Below are 23,925 nucleotides of genomic sequence, written 5' to 3'. Positions count from 1 at the left end.
TTAATTGTCATACTAAAGGTTTATGTGTGCTTACACCTTAAGTAATTTATTCATATTTAACTTGGAATCATATAATCAAATAGGGGATTTGTGATTTTCTTTAAGGCTTTAAAAACAAATTATCTCAGAAAATTAATTGGACCATTTTACATTTAAAATCTTTTTGGAACCCAGCCAACCTGAATAGCTTATTATATTATACAATAGTAAATTATTTGTCCTAAGTCACTTTTTAAAGGGTTAGTTCACCCAAAAATGTAAATCCTCTCATACTTACATTTAAGCCATCCCAGATGTGTTTGACTTTACTTCTTCAGCAAACCCGAAGTGAAGATTTTTATAAGCACATTTCAGATCTTTTTGTCCTTACAATGGAAGTATACAGTTGCCATCAGTCTGCTGGCTATTTGACGGTCCATAAGGCATATTTAGGCAGCAAAGAAGTAATCCACACAACTCTAGTTGATCAATTAATGTCTTCTGAAGCAAATCGATTGGTTTGTTTAAAAAAAATAAATAGATAATTAAACAGTATTCACTTTAAAATATCCCTTCCAGCAAGCAACCAACGCATCAGATGTGAGCACAATCACACATTCATGCGAGAAGTCAGAAGCACGCACTTTGGATACAACAGAGGAACGAGAGTTAGGTCATTTCAAACAGCAACTAGAAGCAGCAATTTTAAGTTAAAACGTTGTAGTTATCAATTTGTTTCTTACACCATCCTATCAATTTGTTTCAGAAGACATTAATTGATCAACTGGAGACATGTGGATTACTTTTATGCTGCCTAAATATAAATTTTGGACCATCAAATAGCCAGCAGACTGATGGCACCTGTATACTTCCATTGTATGGACAAAAAGATCTGAAATGTGCTTTTAAAAATCTTCACTTGAGTTCTGCTGTTGGAAAGTCATCACATCAGGGATGGCTTAAAGGTAAGTAAATCATAAGAAGATTTTCATTTTTGGGTGATCTTACACTTTAAGGCTCTTTAATTAAAACCACAAGCCCTTATTTGGTGCAAAAGAAGACCTTTGTGATTCTGTGTTTATTGGAATAAAGAAACATTTACAGTCATCTCCACAAAATTAGAGCAAGCGGCCCTTTCCTACTCCGTTATTGTGCATAATTTGGAATTCCCAATGTGCTCCCAAGTCCTCGTGGTGGCGTAGTGACTCGCCTCAATCCGTGTGGAGGAGGACGAATCTTAGTTGCCTACGCATCTGAGACAGTCAATCCGTGTATCTTATCACGAGGCTTGTTGAGACGTAGCATGTGTGGAGGCTCATGCTATTTTACGCGGCATCCATGCACAACACACCATGCTCCCCACCTCACTAACCCAACGTGACTCTACCCACCCTAGCAACTGGGCCAACTGGTTGCTTAGGAAGCCTGACTGGAGTTACACAGCATGCCCTGTATTTGAACTTGCGACTCAAAGTGTGGTAGGCAGCGTCTTCACTTGCTGAGCTACTCAGGCCCCATTAATGACCAATAATATTTGCCATTAAGCAAACTTTAAATTCAAGTGAAACCTGTACACTTTGTTTACAATCAAAATCCTCGTGGGAGTTTGCCATGAACCTCCGCAGACATCACGCATTTCAGAGCACTTCAGAAGTGGTTAAACTTCACATGCTCTTAAGGAGCTGATCTGAGTTTGGTGCAGGTCAGAGAGACGAGTTCATTTGGAGAGCTTGCTTAATATTATAATTCTGGGAAATTCGACAAAAGCATGCCATTCCTGGCATTTCTATATTCACTTAAAATTCCCTTATTTGGGTAGTAAAATGTGATTTTAAATTTTAAGTGCAATATAATAAAACATTTCTGATATAATCACAAGACAATTATTTAATTGCGACAGGCCTAGCCGGCATGTCAATTTGCGTACATACCATGCACTGAAAGTAAGTACCTCACTGGTGATTGGAATGTACATACCATGTTATCCACATACGGAGGTGGTCGAAAACACGTGACCACATCAGGCTTATAGTTTTCATCTGATTGAATGCATTCAAACACACCTTTCATTCACTTACAAACCTGTCAATCAACCGCTGTGACAAAACAAGAGTTTTAAACTTTGAGGGTAACTTGCTGTTTTAAAAGGAAATAACCATCCGACAGGAAAATTTGAGAATGCATCACCCAATGTAGTGGCCATACAATGAGTTGGCAGCTGAATCAAATGCGTCTTTTACTCTAGACAAGAGCACTATTGCAGTTTGACATATGCTTGGGAGACAATGGTCATCTGGAGAAGAGATCCGAAATAGGGTGCTTGAAAGACTCTGAAAGCTGCTCAGGAAATGTTTCAGCAAGTTATGGAAGGAACCGTGGGAGTGGACTCGAGTGGGTGCGATCCTGTGAAAGGCTATAGAAGAGTGCAGCACACATCTGTTAGGACGCACGCTCCAGAATGCGCTAGCCGAGAATGAAAATGCGCATGTCATTTAAATCGGACATGCAACTCATTAAATATTTTTATATTCAAAAATATTATATACCAATTTTCTGAATCACTATTTATTTGATTTTTAACCGTTTTTAAATTGATTATTGACCAACACAAACAATTATCAGTTCAAAAATTATGTCATGATCGATGCATGTGAATTGGCAGGATCATTAATCGAAGCATCGAGAAAATTAGGGAATTGTTACTCCCCTAATCAATGCAATATTGTGACAAAAAAGAATCCCGATCGCCATAGCCCTCATATCGCCATAGCCCTAGTGTGCACTTCCTGCTAAATGAGCTGATCATGTGGCCTTATACAGTCCAGTTTTCATTGACAAACTCATTGACATATACTGTATAAATGTTGCTGTGGTCATCTCTGATTTCTGCACTGGCCACTCAGTACCTGCTACAGTACACTTAACATTCCGAGCGGCTTGTTTTGAATACCCCCTGCCTGCTAAAATGAGACTGCGTGAATGTGACACACCAATAATGCACCACATGTCTCCCGGACACAGTGAGGGGCTTTAGAATTATAGATCAATGGGGAAGAGGTGAAAAAAACTCTGCTGGAGCACAGCGCTGTAATCTCCATGCTGCATGGTGAATTGTTTCCTGATGATGTGAGATTGTGATCCTTATGAAGGCAGACCGAGGCTGATGTCTGTCTGCAGCCTCAGGCCTTTTCTAAGTCTTTGCCTTAACCAAACTCTACACTCTCTGTCAGGTGGCAGTGAAAATCATAGACAAGACTCAGCTCAACTCCTCAAGTCTTCAAAAGGTGAGTCTGCATTCACCCTCAGCATTGATTGGGTCAGAAATGAATTTTTCCATCAAGGGGTAATATTTGCCACCTGTATTGTTTTGAGACATTTTTACTTTTATGTTGGTACATTTTTCTAATTATAAAAAAATCGACTGTGTAAAATTCTAATTAGAATCGAGTATCTATTACCTCTTCATAAAATGAAATCAGAATCATAACTCATAATGTAATAATAAGAGTAGCTATGCCTACAATAAAATATAACTAAAATAGAAAGGGGCGTTTGCCCTGAACTCATCTTAATTTCTGAGAGTAAACTTTTAGGGTTTTACTGGTAATTTGTTTTCTTTTTAACCCTTCCACCCTTATGTTGCTTCTCTTCCTGTTGCCTCATGGCTTTCAAGTTGCAAAGCTTTTACTCCACAGGGTCTATGTCAGGGCAGGCAACTAATTATAGAAAATAAGACCCAAATACTTCCTGAAGTAAAGGGTTGGGTGGAGGTTTTAAACCAGATCTACTTGCACAAACACGAGATATTTATGCACTGTTAGGGAAAAACACATCATCTGTTTGCTGCACTATTGATATCATTTGTCTCTTGTTTCCAGCTATTTCGGGAAGTGATGATCATGAAGCTGTTGAATCACCCAAATATTGGTGAGCTTAAATGAAAGCCAAATCATCCTTAAGTCTCTCAGCTCGAATCTCCACTTTTCCGGTTTTAGCTTTTTTTTTTCTTCATGTTTTCAGTTAATTAAGCCTTGTCCAAATGTCAGTGTAGTACTGTGCAGCTTGATTTGATGGCAGTAAAACCTCCTGTGAATAACCCAAATAAAAATTATTCTGGGTACTCATCACGCATGCTGTATGTAACATTGCCACCCAACATATATTGTTTTTAAATAATGCAAAATGTGTTTAAAGGGATAGTTAAAAAAATATTTTTTGCTCACTCTATTGCTGTTCAAAACCCATATGACTTTCTTCACTGAAAATTATTTTTTTTCCATAAAAGTAAAGTGAATGGTGACTGAGTTAGGTTCTGCGTAATCTCAAATTTCAAGCAAGAAAGGCATCTAGGTTTGGACAAAATAAATGACAACATTTTCACAATGTACTGTCCCTTTAAGTTGAACCTTCCTTACACTCCTCCTTTTTTCCTTCCCCCCTCTTGTAGTGAAGTTATTTGAAGTGATTGAGACAGAGAAGACCCTCTACTTGGTGATGGAATATGCCAGTGGAGGTTAGAGCTCTCCTGACCCACTTTTACCTAATTTGTCTATTTAATTACAATTGACCTGGCTCTTTCTGCTATCAAAAGAGATGCGTCCCTATCTGTCAAAAGCTCCGTCAGAGCTTTCTCTTGTGTGTAAGCATCATATCGGTCTCTCTTGTGAGCGTGACTGTTGTTCCTCTTGCTTTACAGGTGAGGTGTTTGATTACCTCGTAGCCCATGGTAGAATGAAAGAGAAAGAGGCCAGAGCCAAATTTAGACAGGTGAGATGCAGTGAATTTAGTTTTTTCACTTGTACTTTGTTTGGGGTATGATGTGGTATTGCAACATTGAAGGACCGTCTACTCGCATAACGTGCAGTCATTGCAGCAAGATAAGGTTTTAACCTTTTCTAGGCATGTTTTTAAATGATCAATCTAAAAAGTTTTGGAGAAACATACATTTACTTGCAGAACACTTCAGAACACCATTGATATCCATGAAATCAACATGCTGTGACAGACTTTCATAGTAATTCACTAAATCGAGACCCTTCCCATAACGATATTCCAACCACAAGTATTCACTAGAGACACATTTGAGATTTGTTAATATCAGGTGTTAACACTTATGGTTGGATCACATTAGACCAGATGCAAATTCCAGGTTTAAATAGGGCCTAACAGTGGCTCAAGTTTGCCCAAAACAAAGCTATTCACTCAAGCTAATGTTGAAGACGGAGGTACCGAATCTTTGTTTTTCTGTGCAGATTGTTTCGGCGGTGCAGTACTGTCATCAAAAGTGCATCGTCCACAGAGACCTTAAGGTCAACATTTACATATCCTCACACTATGTATTCTTCAATATTGAAGCCAGTTGCTTTTGTTCTTCATTACAAAATTTCTTAAAACGCTCTGTTGTGTACAGGCGGAGAACCTACTCCTGGATGCAGACATGAACATAAAAATAGCTGATTTTGGCTTTAGTAATGAGTTCACACTGGGCAACAAACTAGATACATTTTGTGGCAGCCCTCCCTATGCTGCCCCCGAGCTCTTTCAGGGCAAAAAGTATGATGGGCCGGAGGTGGACGTCTGGAGCCTGGGGGTTATACTGTACACACTGGTCAGTGGTTCTTTGCCATTTGATGGACAGAACCTAAAGGTGAGCAGAGAAGATTGAAGGCAGATCTACAGCAACTTTTAATTATATGCTAAATGGTGGTTTGTGTTTTATCAGGAGCTGCGAGAACGGGTTTTGAGGGGCAAGTACAGAATTCCCTTCTACATGTCCACAGATTGTGAGAATTTACTGAAGAAATTCCTTATACTCAACCCAACCAAGAGAGGGAGCCTTGAGGTTTGTACACGCATATTCACTTGAATTTCAAATCGGCATTAAGCTTGGTCTACACTGCAGCTGGTTCTGGCCCAAAACTGCCCACCTAGACAAGAAAGGGGTGTTTAATTTATGTTTAAAGTAGGGCTGTCGATTTAACGCGTTAATTCGGTGCAATTAATTTGACAAAAAATAACGTGTTAAAAAAATGTACGCATTTAATCATAATGCCCCCCCGGACCATAATAAGGAAGAGTCCTGAGAAATGCAAGCTTGTAGTACCACCTGTTTACTCCAGAGGACAGTAAGTGAAATTTCAGCTGTATGAGCAACACGCAGTTTATACAGTGAAGAAAACGCTTCAGTAGGCAGAACAACACGTTCTTGCGTTCAAAACACTTGAAGGAGCACAAGTGCGAACTAGGGGATCTCAAGATGTGTTTAAAGATTGAGTATTAAACTATATTTAACTTGAAACAGTGAACTAAACATTTTATGTTTATAATGCAACACACCAGAGACGCTACACAAGCATGTTTGACGCTGGATTGAGATCCAAAATTTGGAAATTACCCATACATTTTTAATCACGAATAAAATTAAAGATATTTCCTTACAAACTTATTTATAAGTACTACCTCACAAATTATTTTCTTGTAGAGAGATTTAATTGTGATGTCGATATATTCTGTACATTTTAGAGATCATATTATTCCCAGCTTTCAACTTTGTTTTGAAAATGTTTTATTCTTTTTTTTTTTTTTTAGCTATGACATGTCTCTTCATAAGGAATATTATTTGATTAATGTTCTGCTTTTGTTGGCAAAGTTTAGTATTCATAAATGTAAGTATGGTGGTTATAAACCATTAGTTTTCATTTTTAATTCAGAGGTTCAGCAATACCTAAGAACAATTTCCAATCTGAATAACAAGAAAGCTGTAAAGTGTATTGAAATATGTAAAAAATTTGATATTTTTATTAAACTTTATTTATTTTCCTTTTAGTTGTTGTTTGTTTTAATATACCTCTTGGCTCTAGATGTAAAAGTTTTATAAGCATTAATAAAAAATATATTAAAGAAAATGTCTGACGCAGGTGTAAATTTGACGGGTCCTTAAACAAGACCTCATAATAAATCTCGAACCGACTGACAAATTCACTTGTGAAATGGATTGCTGTGAACTGTATGCCAATGATTGTCTTATGATCAATAATATGGTGGTAAACAATACATTGTATTCTAAAGCCGCTTTTTGTATTGTCTTATCAATGATTAAGAATGTAATGCATTTTAATTATCAGAATTATTTTATTTTTATATATATATATGTATGTATGTGTGTGTGTGTATGTGTGTGTGTGTATATGTATCTCTCATTGTTAAATATTTAAAGATAATTATATATTGATATAAATATGTATAATCATTATATATTGAATTATTGTTATATGAGGGGCTTTCTCAGCAAATATTTGTATATGCGTTTACTTAATCGGGACACCATGTAATTCATTCGATTAAAAATTTTAATCGATTGACAGTCCTAGTTTAAAGTGACCAACCACAATTTGGGTTGACATTTAGGGTAATCATTTATGTTCCACATTTCGGTCACTGCGCACCCACTTTATAAAAGCAAAGACCCTTTTGCATCATGCTACCATAGACCAGCAATCAACAGTTTAGCTACTCTAACATTCTCCTGCTCTTTTCTTCTGCTTACACCCAGCAGCAGATCATGAAGGACAGGTGGATGAATGTGGGCCATGAGGATGATGAGCTGAAGCCCTACATCGAACCCCAACCTGACTACAAGGACCCTAAGAGGACAGGTCAGCACCCCAGCAGTGCGGGGGGTTGGAAGAGAGGTGGGGCAGATGTGGCCCGGGGCTGTGGTGGTGGTGGTGGGTGGGATTTGAGACACACATGGGTTATATTTGGGTGATAAATCTTGGTGATGGGACTGGATCTGAATTCCTTGCTGAGCGTCTTTATTTGTGAGTTACAGCAACGATTGATGTTTTTCCTGCTTCTGTTTTCTTGTCTCTCTTCTGTGTGTGGATTGTGCATTAGTAATATTTCTGTTCGTTATAATACTATTTTAGTTAAGGTTTGAGAATGTTGGAAACTACTTCATGTCATCAAGCTTTTTTTTTATCTACTACATTTACATTAATTCATTTAGCAGATGCTTTTCTCCAAAGTGAGGAACATGGCAAGCAATAGCAATACAATTCTTTCTTTCATCTATCTCTTCAGATATAATGCTACGTATGGGATATTCTCTAGATGAGATACAGGACTCCCTTATCAACCAAAGATACAATGATGTCATGGCAACTTACTTATTACTGGACTATAGAAACTCTGAGGTATGTTACTCGAAAGACAATGTAAATTTATGTGTGTTTGTGAAGTGTAGTGTGATAACTTATGTTTGGATCCATATACTGATGCTTGTTACATTTACATTATGGTCAAACATTTAGCAGACACTTACCCAAAGCAAGGAGACAAGAAAATCATCACACTTGTAGAACCACAATACAGAGTTTCGAGAGTAAATCAGAGTTCTGCAGAATTGTGCTGGTATGGAAGAAAAGTTGATGATGCTTTTTTTAAAACATTTTTTATTCATTTCTCTTAGCTGGATGAGCTCTCAATAAAGCCCCGCCTAGGCACTGACCTCACAAACAATGCCCAATCACCTTCTCACAAGGGACAACGTAGTTCCTCCAATCTGAAGTCCCGCAGATCAACAGACCAAAGTAAGCCATTATTCTGCTACTCATCAGCCACCATTTCCCTTAGGTTTGTTTGACTTTTAAACACTCAAACTTTAAACTTTTCAGTTATGTGTCATTTTGTCCCTCTCCACTGCAGGTTCCTCCAAGCGTCCTCAGGGTGACAGTAAGCACATTGCTGGTTCAGGCAGCTCCACTAAAGTCCCTCCCAGCCCACTGATCTCCGGAGACCATAAGAAGACTCCTACCCCTTCCACCGTGAGTACAGAACCACTGTGGAACTGAAGACTGATAAACCGCATGCTTCTGATCTCAAATCACTGATCTCTCTGTGCTTTATCTCTGTATGCCATATAGAACAGCATCCTCTCCTCAGGCACCAGCCGCAGCAGGAACTCTCCAATCACCGAGAGAGCCACTCTGGGAGTACAGAATGGCAAGGACAGGTACTGCCACATTTCAGTTTATAAACAGACTTTATGATGAATCAGATGGGATCAAACTCATGTTCTACAAACTGGACCTGAATTAAATGTGTGGTAATTAAAGGAATAGTTCACTCAAAAATGAAAATTCTCTCATGACTTACTACCTTTTAAGCCATCCCAGATGTTTATGACTTTCCTTCTTCAGCAGATCCGAAGTTAACATTTTTACAAGCACATTACAGCTCTGTTTGTTCATACAATGCAAGTAAATGGGTGCCATCAGGCTGCTGGCTATTTGATGGTCCAAAAGTTATATTTAGGCAGCTTATAAATAATCCACACAACTCCTGTCGATCAATTCATGTCTTCTGAAGCAAACCGATAAGTTGGTGTAATTTTTTTTTTTTTTACTTTAAATCATTGCTTCCAGCCAGTGCTGGATTGTTGTTTGAAATTACCTAACGATACAGTGACGTTCGTTCCTCTATTGTATAGAAAGCATGCGTTTCTGACCTCACGTGTGAATGCTCCATTGTTAATAAACATAATTATCTTTTAATTATCATGTATATTTTACACAAACCGATCGATTTGTTTCAGAAGACATTAATTGATCAACTGGAGTCACGTCGATTACTTTTATATTGCCTATATAATATGCCTCTTGGGCCAAAAACAGCATCAAACATTCACTTGCATTGTATGGACAAACTGAGCTGAAATGGCTTATCAAAATCTTCACTTCAGTTTTGCTGAAGAAGGAAAGTCAAACTAATCTAGGATGGTTTAAAGATAATTAAATCATGAGAGGATTTTCATTTTTGGGTGCCCTAACCCTTTCATAATTTAGCTTTTGTTTCAATATTAATTTCAGTTTGTCCTTTTAATTTAGGATCGACATTAAGTGTCTCAAACTTGCCTAGTGGCATTTTTATTTTAATTAAAGGCAGGTTGTAAAGGTTTTTTATAAATATATCCTGTATCTACAATTAATTTGTGAACCTTTTATTTAAATTAGTTTTGTTTTTTAGTTTGTTTTTTATCAGTTAACGAAAAAAAAAAAATTTTCATTTTAGATTTCGTTAACAATAACACTGATTAGAAGTAGTGTATGCATGTATGTTTATATTTACAATGTTTGGAAAGCTTCTCTGCTCTCGACTCATTCTGTCATTCTGCTGCCCTGCCAGCATGGGAAACATAATCCTGTTATATGCACACACACATACATTCTCACATTGAAAATTGCGCACATTCAAGCATACAGTGCGAAGCTGAAGTCTTTTCAGATAGATTTGCACCACCTTTGGGATTTCAGATTTAGTGCAAGTATTAAAGAAAAGATGAATCATGCACAAATTAATGCACAGCTGCAGTGAAATGCTAAAGCCTCTATTCAAGAGCTTGACAGCTTAGGTTTGAAATCGTATTCATTCAATACAACGTGTATATGTGGTATGCTGTCGATAACCACAGACAACACTTGACTGGTCTCTCAGTTTATACACATAAATGGGAAATGCATTTTCAGCTATAGGCTTTCATCACGAATAGATTTTTTTTTACATATAGGGTTGTTTCACTCTTTAAAAATAAGATAGTCATTACACGTTAGCATGAGACTTGTTATAGAATATAACCAACCCTGTCTTTCTAAAGTTTTGTCCAGTCTTTCCACTCATGTCATGACCACCTAAAAAGTAATCATGTGTAATCTTTTGTTTAGAATACATGCAATGATAGCAGGAATGGACATTAAGTGAAGAATTCATCAGACTGATTTAAACCAATTACTGATCAGTGTATGAGTCCATACACTCCTACTACTACTAATAATAATTAATAAATATATATATATAATTTTTTTCTTTTTTTTTCTTGCTGCACACTAATCTGTCTCAGATAATATTTTTCTGATGCAGTTGAAACTTTGTGATGCAGCACTTTTCGTACTACGGTCTCCTGAATCTCTTAATGTTGTATTCCCTTTTTATAATTCGCTTTGGATCAAATCATCTGCCAAATGAATAAATGTAAATGTATGAGTCCTTTTGAGAATTTCAATAGAGCTCAAAGCAATTTGTTTGTGAATTGGGCTACAGTAGTCGCATTGTAAGTTTGTTTTTAAGTGCCACCAGTGAAGGCAGCTCAATAGAATGAAGTGTTTTGGTAGTCAAAAAAGCATTTGGCCACATAGCATTTGAGGTGTAAAGGTTCATCTGTCCTGAATGCATTCTGAACAGCAGTGAAGCAGTACCCCTCAACTGTCAATCAACTGCAGCACTAGAACAAGAGTTTAAACTATACTGGTTACGTGCGGCTTTTAAAGGAAATACCCGTCCAGTCCAAAACATTTAAAAAGCGAATACATATACAAGCATGAGAATTTCACACTGATATTCAGTGTATCACATATCAACATGTAGAGACACAGATAACAAGCACACACATCTTAAGCTTAGGTTAATAAAGGTAACTCCACTAAAAATATGGATAATTCGGCAAGAAATGTTGCAGTTGTTTAGATTGAATTTCAAATACTTCTAGGAGATCTAGTGCACCGGTTTTATTTGCGTTAGCATCTTTTGTCTTTTGACAAAAAGTCTTTGAATTACTTTTTTGCGTTTTATTATCATGCAGTAGCACACTGACATAGTGATTGATGTATGTGGTCATAAAACAGAGACCCTCCCCTACAAATCCAAACACAAGTGATCACAGGAGACTCATTTAAGGGACCACATGTTTGCAGTTATATCTATCGTCTCGGATCACTCGAAGCATCTTAATACCAGGTGTAAACGGGGGTCTAACAAAAAATACAAACTTCACACTGCTATTAAACTTAATGGCCTGCTTGTCTGCTATGCTTCTGGGACAACTGCTTTATAGTAAACATGTTTTTGTTCATTTTTACAAACACAGAGGTGAGTCAAAATGTTCTATGGTAAAGGACAGCATGCCTCAGGTGCTGTTGATTGGGCCCACGATGTAAATAACCTGGAAAATGTCTTTAATGTTTTCCAGTAAGGTGTGCTGTGTTGAACTCATGCAGTTGCAGTTAGAGTACTGCTGATGTTCTGATACATTACCACTGATTGAAACTCATGCAGTAAATCCCATCCCTTAATCTGGAATTAGTTAATCTGGCAGACCCCCCTTTACCAGGTTACACACACCGAGAAAGAGAGCGGGAGAAAGAAAGAGGGAGAAATGGGAACTGAAGAGCAGCAGTGTAATAAGGATGCTTAAGTTTGCTTGAGGTGACAAGCAGTGACGCATTCAGAATGCTGACACGGAAAGAACGCTGAGTTTTATGTATGTGTGCAAGGTCAAATTGCAGAGTAGCAATAAACACAGACATTATGGCACTGACGGAACACCTGTCACAAGATCACACACACAAACAGACGAATACACGCATGCATCTACAGTCTGTCATCTGCTTTTATACTGCTATCTATTCTGCAAGTATTATCATAAGTTTGATGCAGTTTACCTATTTAATAATTTAGGTGATTATTCAGAAGCTTTTAAATGCACGTCATGCCTTTAAGGCTTATACTGTCAGTCCGTTTCACGCTTTTAATCATCACTGCAGCTCAATACAGATTCTCACTGAATGAGAGAGAGCGAGCTTTCCAGTGATAATGCCAGTTTAATTTGAGTTTGACAGGCTGTGTGATCTTCAGTGATAAAAATGCCTAAAAATAGACATTTTATGACCAAAATATCCCCCGAAGATCAAATCTGCATTATCAAAATGAGTGTTGTATTTTTATTTCCTTGTGTGTTCTTTTGTCTGATATAACCCTATTATTTCTCCAATTTTCCAACCATACTTTCACCCTTGCTGAATCTAACGTGTCTGCTTTACAACCTCACCCATACCTCCCTCCACTCTGTATGTGGGGGTGTCTGTACATGGGGGCTGTTGTGATTCGTCCCCCCCAGCCTGAACACTCCAGGGTCCCGCTCATCCACCGCCTCAGCAGCCACGGTCCTCGCCACCTCATCCCGCACCCGCCACCACAAGTCCATGTCCACCTCCTCCCATCCAAGCCCCCCAGACATCCACATACATCGCCCCAGGCAAGTGGCAGTTATTGCCAGACTCGAAGAGTGGGGGATTCAACTTCAAGAACTAGGGACCAAGAGAGAATTGAAGTTTTGTTGTCTGAGATTTTTCAGATTTCTAATGTGGGACTCACTTTATATTAGGTGTCTTTAACTGCTGTGTGCCAGGGTGAGAGATTAACGGATGTTAAAAGTGACAAATGTCCCCAAAATTCAATATGTGGAGTCAAATTTTTTTTTACATCTGATATATTTTGTATTTTATTTCATTTTCTATTCTAGGCCTAGGTATACATAATATTACATAAAACATAAGCTATAATTACTTGGTTAGGGAATTTATGGAAATACATTATAGTGTTTGACAGCTTTTTTTATGATTGGAAAAAATAAATGCCCCTGCAAATCAAATCCAGGGGGCAAATATCGGCCCTTAGTAGGAAAGGTAATTTCTGACTTAGCTGTGAGCTTTCATAACAAAAATTAAAAAAAAAATACTAAGATGATGATGCAACATACTTATTTTACACATCGTTACATTGTACTTAAATGTGAAGTACCTGCATGTAGTTACACTGTTGATGCGAACCATTACCCTAAACGTCCATATCCCTACCTCAAATGTGAATATCATGACAGTTTTGCTAAACAACACGTATGTACCTAGCGCACACTACATGACTCAAGAAGTGCTTTCACTCTAGAACTTTTGGTTCACACCCGGGTTCAAATGACGTCAAAGTTTGGTTCGTTTGGATGATGTGAACACTTTCCCTCAACTCGGGTGCGCACCCGCAAACTGCACCCAAGTCCACTTGAAAAGGTGGTCTGGGGTACGGTTTATGTGAGCTCCAGTATGGTTCGTCGCTAATGTGAACGCAATTGTACCAAATTGCGGAAGTGAACCGCTATTGATGTATAATTTGCATCTTTACTGGCAAATTATATTTACTGATCGGAATTATAATGGTATATTGCATTTCTCATACATGCTTGTCTACAAATAAATCTCCAGAGAGTAGCTCACATTCTTCACATCTCTTGCAACGCATCCGCAGGCTCACAGCAGACAAACGCTAACATTAATCACATCATTGCACATTCAACTCATCAGTGGCAAACATACACGTGTGTCTTTCTTTGCAGTTAATGTTTGGGTGGTAAATCTAAAGAGAGGAATACTTTGACAGCACAGTGAAGCTGACTTCTTGAGTAGTTACCTTGTTACAGCTGCTGCTTGTACTCGCGTTGATGATGCAATCAAACCGCAGTTCGGACTAAAATAATATGACGCGAATATAGACCAGCAGAGGCACAGAACCTAACTATGGTTCGGTCCAAACAATCGAACTGTGTGAAAGCACCCTAGCTCATTTCCTTAAATGCTTTGAGTCGGCAACTGGTCTGTGACTTGATGTCTCTCATTGCATGACCATCGTTTCTGTGATTCGCCCAACTCATCGCAAAAGCTATACGACAGATTTCAAGCCTGTTTCAAATCTGGCCATTGAGTCGTCAGGTGTCCACACTGTCAGGGATGAATCGTTGTGTAGTTGATATACACAATCAGTCATGTAGTGTGCACATCGACACGAGAGAAAACAAATCCTGTGCATTGCAGGGCACCGACTGCATGTCGTGTAGTGTGCGCTTAGCTTAAGTACATTATATCAAATGTTTAAAAGAATAGTTCACCCAAAAATCTAAATTTGGTCTATTATAATTCTGCTCCCCTTCATGTCATTCCAGACCCGTGACTTTCTTTTCTTATGCGGAACACACAACTTACATTAACAATTTTTAAATTCTGATACGCAATGACAAATATTAACCCATTCGCATATTTGCACCACCTACAAGGACCGTTGCAACATGTTACCTGCTCAAGGAATATGATGTGAGATTTACTACTGTCAAATCTTGAGTGCTCAAACTTTTATGACTTGTCAGGGAGGGTCACGGTTATGTTCCTTCTATGCTGCTCACTGGTCACACAACCGTGCTGAAGAGTCTAACATTACAACCTGTGGGCAAAATTGAGACCGGTACCAGAGTTAGTTGTCCTTTGTACTAATTCATTTTTTTACTTCACTGGCACCAGTGCTAACAATTAAAAGTAAGCATACCGCCATGTTTTATGATAACTAAATTATGACACAATCTTCATTTTTGGGTAAACTAAACTTAATGGAAGTACATATTAGTTAAAGACACCTAACATATAAATGGGACCCGAATATGTGACATCCATGGACAAGAACCATTGACATCTAGTAAAAAAATGGAATGACAGTTAAAAGGCCCGTGATCATCTCCTAACCCCACCTACATTTCCCTCACCAGTTCTTTGTCACAATAACACCACTTTCTCACTCGCCGTCCCTCTTCCCCTTACATGAAACAAATTTGTTTACGTCACACATCTGACAGCCCATTGTTTTCTAACCCGTAACCCACCCATCGTCTCTAACTCAATTGTCTCCATCGCTTTGGATAAAAGATTAATAAATGTCACTTTTCTTCCCACAAAACCCTCCGTCTTTGATGCATGTGATGTGTAAATGTTGCTTGTCATCATACTGCGGGTCTGTAAGTCTGCTGCTCCATCCTCCTCCACCATTATAAATCTACACTCCTGCTGAAGTCTCAACAGCACTCTTTGCACCACTGCTGTCTTCTGCAAACAAACCAGACAGCGCTTTAATATCCTCAACTAAAAGCTGTTTGAAAACTTGTCTTTCTGCTTGCGTAATGCCTTTTAATCAACCTAGCTAAATTTCTAAAGACTTTTGTGCAATCCTTTAACTTTAAATACTTGCTTCACAGTTGTATGCATGCTATCAAACAAAGGTTTTTTGTCTTCCTCCGTGAAGTATTTCTTCATTTAAGTTTCAGTGTGTTTGTTAGAGTTTTAGTGTTGGTAATAGTTGCATGATATTGACCCTTACTGTTAAAGACCCCATGGAATTAATATATATATATATATAAAATTTAAGGTAATCTGTGTGATGGTGTACTCAAAGTTAGCTAAATTAACCTTTAGCAGATATACATGTTTAAAATGTACAGTTTTTCTCTTCCAGAAAAACGGACCAAAACAAAGACTCACCGTTCAGTCAAATGCTCCATAGAATGAGAATGGTCCTCCTCCTAAAACCATCTAAAACTGTCAAGTATTTGTAAATAGTAAACTATGGTTCATGGCAGTGTTTTAACTATAGCCTATTTGCTTTTTTTCCATTATGGGACAGGCCCTTTGATATGTCCCACCCAAACTTCTTGTTTCAATAGGAAAACCGGAAACTGCTGTGCTCAAAGTGATTTAATTGGGTCTTTAACATCTTAACTACATAATATTTTATTTGTATGTATATGTGTGTGTCTATATGTATGTGTGTGTGTGTATGTGTGTGTGTGTGTGTGTGTGTATATATATATATGTATATGTGTGTGTGTATGTGTGTGTGTGTCAATAGCAAGTGTCGATAACAATGTTTTAACCTATTCTCATTTTGTATGCATCTCTGAAAAAACAGCACAGCCCAGCAGAGAGTGCCATTGGTGTCTCCCTCAGCACAGAACATAAACATTTCCTCAATGGCAGACCGTACCAACTTCTCCAGAGGGGTGATTAGCAGAAGCACTTTCCACGCAGGCCAACAGAGAGCCACACGAGACCAACAAGCCTCAGCATACAATGACCCCTCTGCCTCTCCTTCTCTTTCCCATGGCAACAGCCATGTGCGCCGTCCCGGAACAGGCATCTTTAGCAAGTTTACTTCCAAATTTGTACGCAGGTGAGTTTATGATGGATCAATGTGGGTTGAAACTGTATATGATTAAAAATCAACCAAAAAGTTTCAACATTAACTGTCATACTTTTACAGAATTCCCACAGTAAAATTGTGATTTCAAGGCCTGAAAGTCATGGAAGTTTCAATTGTCATTCCTTATTTCTTCAGCTAATATGTAATCTGTTAGTGCAATCTCGATAAAATTATTTTTAAATAAAATCCTTTGACCTTTGGTGAAAATGTGTGGGAACACTGGTTATAGGCTTCTATCAATACTGCATAAAAATGAAACGTTTTAAATTGTGGCACATTTAAAAATGTGTTTTTATGTGTCCGTGCACATATCTCATGACTCTCACTAGTACTCCTTTCAAGACAAAATTGTTTGGAATGACAGTAATTTATGGCTAAAATAAAAAAACTCTGAAAGAAAGGGCTGCTGGAGCAGAAATGGTTTTAAGTGTGCGAGATGGCAGCAAGGATAACTAACCTATTATATCAGACCCTGATCTAACGTCCATCATCCATAAAAACGCATTCACACTATATCAGTGATCCTAAATGGCTGTGTGTAACCATTAAGTATAATTCCATTCTTTAATCTGACTACACACCCTCCAGCTAACACTAATGGTCAGTACAAACCATAGTCAGAAGCTTTGCTTAAATACTGATCCGTCCTACTTTAAAGGGATAGGACACCCAAAAATGAAAATTCTAATTTATTCACTCATGTTGTTCGAAATTCACACGACGACTTCTGTGGAACACGAAAGGAGATGCTGGGCAGAGTTTTAGTCTCTGTCATCATTCACCATGTGACTAAGACTGTCATAATATCTCCAATTGTGTTCCACAAAAGAAAGTCATATGGGTTTGTAAATGAGAGAATTTTCATTTTGGGGTTTACTATCTCTTTAAATGTCTCACCTGACAGGCAAACAGGAAGTATTGAATCTTTTTATTTTTTTACATTTTCAATTGTTCGTGCACATTTGAGAAACATTTTCCCCCTTTTTTTTTTCTTTTTTTTCCTTAATTCTTCTTGTAGAAATCTCTCATTCAGATTTCCCAGAAGGTAGGCAATAACACTACCCTTGAGTTTTCCAAAGACAATATCATTTTTTTCTGTGCTCTATATTCCTTCTGTGGTGTCTTGTGTCTTGACCAAAGGTTTTTTTCCTTTTTGTTCCATATATAAGTATCTCTTCATGGTTATATCCTTTATACTAATGCTCTGCATCCATTGCCTGACTCACCTCTGCCAGCCCTATCTTCCTCCGCCTCCTCTCTCAATGAATAACACATCCCTCTTTCACTCACATCACATCCCCTTCTTCCCTCGTCTGAACCCGTGGAGTCCGGTCATGTACATTGTGCCTCAGATCTTGTGTATGGTCTCCCAGAGCCTTCTTCTGTGATGCCATCACTACACTCCTACAATGCAGTTAAATTCTGTGTCATACTCCACAGGTTGGCCAGATCTTCATTAAGTGTTTCAAATTACTGTTAGAGCAGACAGGCCTAATAAACTCTTAACCCTATCCTTGACAGTTTTTGTGAGACTTGCATCTCTGCAGTATAAAAATTGGCATTTCCCAATCATGGGCTTTTTCAAACCGGGATGGGCATTTTTCAACTGCTTTACAGGATTTGCCTACTATGTTGAGATTCCCTACTTGCATTGGATTGTTGAGAAATGCACATCCTGGTTTGTAAATGGCCACAGATTGGGAAAAGCCCATTATTGTTCTGCAGAGATGTATATTAGTTTTGATACATAGGTTTGGAAAACTTTAACTGGAGCCAAGTGTTTGTGACATTTGGTCTGTGTTATTGGTTCTTTAATGACTGCATGCCTCCATAGATCTGGACAGAACCACCATAGTAAAATACTCTTAACAGTGTCCATTACACTGGTATTTAATCATCAGTGCCAGGGCTAAATATTTTTTTTTTTTTATCTGAGTTTTGAGTTTGCAGTCTGAATTGAATGTGAAAAGAGAGACAGACAATGCACTGCTAAATAATACAAAGAAAATAAATGGACAAGACATGCTATTGCAATGTCCATTATGGCTGCATGCATCAAACCTAAAACACAACCTTTGTAGTCTGATTTGTGAACTGAAAACTCTTATGAACTTTTAGTGAATTGGTAAAAGATTCACACATTGTCAGTGTAAGTTGATCAAATGAGTCTCTTAATCTAAACAGCCAGAGCTGTATTAGAGATTTTAACTTTTGTTTAAAAGAAAAGTTATAAAGAAACAGTGTTTAGGTATATATTTATGACCATTATATACGGTTGCTTTTAGGGTTCCTCAAAAATAATTGAAAATAAACAATTGTTAATGGAAACCTTAAGGGACCAGATCTAGAATTCTTTGATTCTCATCCCTAGTTGGAGACCATGTTAGATCACGGAGTAGATGTGTCCACATTTGATTGTAGAATTAATGGAGAATAATTCTATGTGGATACATTCTGTGGATGGTGTCCTAAAAGCTGACATGAAGCTTGAAATTTGATGCTTAATAGGCCAAGTAAGTTCATAGTGGGAGTCGTGTTTTCATGGTGAGGGTTTTAAAGGATGACTCCTGCTTCTCTACTCTTACGGTCTACTGCTTATGATTCTTATATGGCTGTGCTAAAACAAACATGCTGCTTTGTCCATTCGTTCTCATTCTGGGCTGTTGGAGATGGCTTGTACAATGGTTTTCCTGCCTGTTTGAATTTCTGAATGTGCCAACACACACCTCGCTAAAGTCACTTGTTCAGCAACTGTACAAAATACATGTGAGCAGACAAAGTTGCTTGGCTATGATCCACATTAAAAAATAAGCCTAGAAGACAAATACACACCAGCTAATATTTTTTTTCCAGATAATCACTCACTGGCAAGCTTAAGTTTAGGATTTGGGTGTAGAAGGACCCCGAGTGGTCCAGTTTTACTCCAGGTACTACAGCAATTAGATTTATTCTTAAAGATTATTTGTAACTTTCAGTGCCTTTTGGGGTTATCTTAAAATTGCTAGGCTCTTACATTTCCAGACTGCACCACATGCAGATCATCACAAACTCTCACTTGAATACAAGTAGTTTGCCACATCAGATTTACATCAGTGCTGTCCATTTTTTTAGTATCTAAATCACTTTAAATTTTTTGTTGTTATAAATAGTCCCACCACATAAGACCCTTATGAAAAAATATCGTCCGCTTATTTGTACAGGTGCTAAATACATTGTGGCATATATGGCAGTGTGTTGATCCCAACCAAGGTTGAGGGTTAGGAAATGTTTGTCAAGAAGTTGGTGTAGGGATTTTGAACATTTATGTTTTGCTTCCAATGTTCTAAATAATGATAAAATGTAAATGGTTTATGAATTATTGTTCTAATGCAACTGGATTTAAATCCTTAAGTTGGTAAACATATTTAGTAATGTGTATGGTCTACGTAACTTATGGACATGTCAGAATCTTTGGCATAAAATGACCATGTCCGGATATATATTTATTATTGCAGAGGATGCAAAGAGCAATTTGTGAAAATTGATATGGTCCACATGGACAGGACTAGGTAGCACCAATAAGATAAGTTAACTTAATTGAGAGACTAAATTTGTTGGTTTTCTTCGAGGAGTCCGTATGAGGGAGAGGGTCGAGATGAGGCCAGCAGGTGAGGACATATACTAATAAAAATCATTGATCATTAAATGCGTACTGCTGAAATCATAAAATCATTGCACTGATATATAGATGTCATGAATTCAGGATTTTAATAGTAATTTTAAGTAGATATTTTGCTTTGAATCATTGGATAACTTGCCAAATTAGAACCCTAATCAGATGGGGTTTTTTTTTTTACATTTCAATCCCATAATTCCTCAGTGTCTTTACATCTGTTTTTAATAAATGTTATTAATTGTATTTTTAAAATATATTTATCCAGACCCAAACACCTAATTTGTTAACAGATGCCTTTATTTTGACTGCATTGTAGTCTTCCATTGCACCATGTTGGTGTGTTTGTGTTGATGATAAAAACATCCAATCCCCGAATGTGCTGCAGTAAAACAAATTGTACATGTCAGGCTTGGATCACCTGCCATTTTTTATATGTTAGATTGATTATTGATTGTTTTCTTGTATTCCTCTTGTTTACCTGTATTTTTTTGTTTGTACCGCTCTCATCGTTTTCACCAAAGACCCATGTTGAGCACAGCAGACAAGATGGAGAAAGGTACCCAGGGGCTGCCAGTAGATGAAAACAAGGACTCCTTTTCTTCCTCATCTCCAGCGTCCAGCACTCCTTCGTCCACCCTGGCCTCCAAGGACACCAAGCCACGCTCCCTACGCTTCACCTGGAGCATGAAGACCACATCCTCCATGGAGCCCAACGAAATGATGAAGGAGATCCGGAAAGTTCTGGACTCCAACAGCTGCGAGTACGAATTGCGCGAGCGCTTCATGCTCCTATGTGTTTCGGGCAACCCCACGCACGATGACTTTGTCCAATGGGAGATGGAGGTGTGCAAGCTACCTCGCCTCTCGCTCAACGGGGTGCGCTTTAAAAGGATCTCCGGCACCTCCATTGCCTTCAAGAACATTGCCTCTAAGATCGCCAATGAACTAAAACTGTGAGAACGAGGATATCAGTGGAAAAGGTGAGATCTTAAGGAATGTTTGCAGCCCATAAATTAGGAATGAGGAGACACTGTGAAAAAAATGATTAGAGTTATAAGCTCTATGGCAGCAATGAATAGTCTAGAGGCTGTAAAGGGGGGAAAGTTAAGACAGGTTTATGGGGGACATTTGTGCATATAGACATTTTCAGGGGGATTATTTTTGGGGGTGTTCTGTCTTGGTTTGGGTTTTCTGTTCCTTTATCACCCCCTCCTCCCTACTTTGTGTTGTCATCCTTTATTTGTGGCAATTTTGTTCAAGTTTTGTGGTTTTCCTTGGACCCCACAATTGTCCTCAATACTGAAAGAGTTAAAAGAGACAGTGACAAGATGTTGATGTTAATAAACTGGAACCAATTTCTAGTGGTTTTCTCTTCAAACCCCCCCACCCCATCCATCCCTTGTACAAACAATGGTAAACCACCATATTACTTGATCTTACTTTCAATTCCAGGTAACCTGTGATGAGCAGAGAGAGAGAGAGATTGGCGGTGTGACACTGAATGTACAACACAAAATCGTGAAATATTCAAGTGGTTAAGCACATTCAGTAGAGTCGTAATTAATATTTTTAGTTTTTTGACGTTTCATGCTCTGATTGGTTCTGATTCAGAAAATATGGTGTCTTATTCTTAACCTCTGTCCCATGTCTACATCACAGTAGACAATTACAGTGTGGTATTTGAGCTGAAATGGAAGTGTTGACTTGATCCATCAGTGCACTGGAGGTGAATCACCTCTTGGCACTATGCCCAGACAATTAGTTTTTTGTTGTTGTTTGTTTTTTCCTCTGCTGCAGGGGTTATATATCTGAAACTAATTAAGGGCCAATTAAGTAATTATTGGTGGATTGTAGTGTAATTAAGATTTGCTGGTTGGATCCAATCTGCTGCACTGCTGGAGTCTGTTTTTTGTTGTCTTTCTCTGGAGAAGATAATTATTAATATTATAATATGAATAAACCAGAAGTTGAAAGATTTCTGTTGAAGTTTATGAAAAAATTTTTTTATCATTGCTGTTTTATTCCCTTTTTGTTTAATCTTTAATTGATTTAAAGAGCATGCAATACATATTAAACATTTCCAAGCACACAGACTTGGGCAAATCTGTATAGTTATTTAGCTGGCAACAAGAGATAGCCAGGAGAATTTACTGTTTTCACACAAATGTTTTGTTTACATGATCAGATACCATTTTTGTATACACTTTATAATATTATTAGGCCTATCATTAGGAACATAGCTCATGATCTGAATAAACAAAAGGTTTAATCATAAAGTGGTACACATTTTAGTTGTAATATGTAATGTACTAACATGTCCGAATGTTATTGTAAATAATTTTTTTCTTGAGTATCTTGCCAGGCTAAACGTGTTATATATGTGTGTGTATGCATGTATATGTGTTTGTGTGTGTGTGTGTGTGTGTGTATGTTTGTGTGATTCAGAACCGGAACATTTGCACTTTCCACTTTTTTCCACCCAGAAATTGCATGTAAAACACATCAAGGGTTTTCTACATGGTAGGAAAAACCACGACGCAGGTTTACCAGGCAACTGTATTTCTAATTTTAGCCTTTCTTAAAGGGATGGTTCACCCCAAAAAATTTTTATTCTATCATAATTTACTCACCCTCATTCCATCCCAGATGTGTATGACTGACTTCTGCTGAACACAAAAAAATATAAAAGAATATCTCTGCTCTGTAGGTACTTACGATGCAAGTAAATGGTGACCAGAACTCCTAAAGCTCAAAAAAGGGATACATTCAGCATAAAAGTAATACACAAGACTCCAGTGGTTTAATCATTGTCTTCTGAAGTGATCCAGTTGGTTTTGGGTAAGAACAGACCAAAATATAACTCCTTTTCATTGTACACCTTCGCGATCACTTTTTGAGCTGGATTACACATAGTGCCATCTATGCGTAAACGTGCTTGAAATCATGATCATGCCTAGAGGCTAATCACAATATGTAATTCAATTATCCTTTTAATGGCAGGTAGAGTGTAGTTGATGTGCAGTAATCCCCAAAAAGTGATAGAATGAAAGAACATTAAAAACCGAATATGTGAAGTGCTTCATGAGGGGTTGAAATCGCCAAAAGGAGTATTATATGTTTTTGGTGTGCAATCAGTTTACGATAGAGGTTTTTATCAACAAACATGATATGGACACTTTTCATCTGCGGTTAAGTTGGTTTCATATTCACATATTCCGATTTCTTCTCTGTGGGTGCAATAAGGATGTTATCAGTAAATTATTAATACTGGCAAGTTTGGCAATGAGCTTCAATGATTTCTTTGGGGGCAATGATCTCTAAAGGACCATCTACAAATTACAGATTATATTTTCTCTCAGCTTGAACATCTCTGCTCGGTCTGTTAAGGTTTC

General features: G+C 37.8%; 1 protein-coding gene across 11 annotated transcripts in view; it reads left to right on the top strand.

Moving 5' to 3' along the window:
* Positions 1–23,362, top strand: part of LOC127627418 (serine/threonine-protein kinase MARK2-like) — a 52,967-nt gene extending 29,605 nt beyond the window's left edge. For 2 of the 11 annotated variants that reach the window (XM_052103757.1, XM_052103764.1), the window contains exons 3-19: positions 3,210–3,263; positions 3,858–3,906; positions 4,427–4,492; positions 4,676–4,746; positions 5,232–5,288; positions 5,390–5,626; positions 5,702–5,821; positions 7,532–7,670; positions 8,062–8,174; positions 8,450–8,570; positions 8,686–8,804; positions 8,904–8,992; positions 12,929–13,066; positions 16,588–16,848; positions 17,897–17,923; positions 20,487–20,525; positions 21,055–23,362. In XM_052103757.1, the coding sequence (XP_051959717.1) occupies positions 3,210–3,263; positions 3,858–3,906; positions 4,427–4,492; positions 4,676–4,746; positions 5,232–5,288; positions 5,390–5,626; positions 5,702–5,821; positions 7,532–7,670; positions 8,062–8,174; positions 8,450–8,570; positions 8,686–8,804; positions 8,904–8,992; positions 12,929–13,066; positions 16,588–16,848; positions 17,897–17,923; positions 20,487–20,525; positions 21,055–21,490 (2,136 nt within the window). In that variant the 3' untranslated portion in view covers positions 21,491–23,362. The remainder of the gene's footprint in view (positions 1–3,209; positions 3,264–3,857; positions 3,907–4,426; positions 4,493–4,675; positions 4,747–5,231; positions 5,289–5,389; positions 5,627–5,701; positions 5,822–7,531; positions 7,671–8,061; positions 8,175–8,449; positions 8,571–8,685; positions 8,805–8,903; positions 8,993–12,928; positions 13,067–16,587; positions 16,849–17,896; positions 17,924–20,486; positions 20,526–21,054) is intronic. The other 9 variants (XM_052103759.1, XM_052103758.1, XM_052103767.1 and 6 more) reach the window with 9 other exon arrangements.
* Positions 23,363–23,925: the final 563 nt, after the last annotated feature.

The sequence above is a fragment of the Xyrauchen texanus genome, chromosome 34, assembly GCF_025860055.1.
Source record: "Xyrauchen texanus isolate HMW12.3.18 chromosome 34, RBS_HiC_50CHRs, whole genome shotgun sequence".
In the NCBI taxonomy this organism is placed as follows: domain Eukaryota; kingdom Metazoa; phylum Chordata; class Actinopteri; order Cypriniformes; family Catostomidae; genus Xyrauchen; species Xyrauchen texanus.
This window is presented reverse-complemented; position numbering and strand designations above follow the sequence as displayed.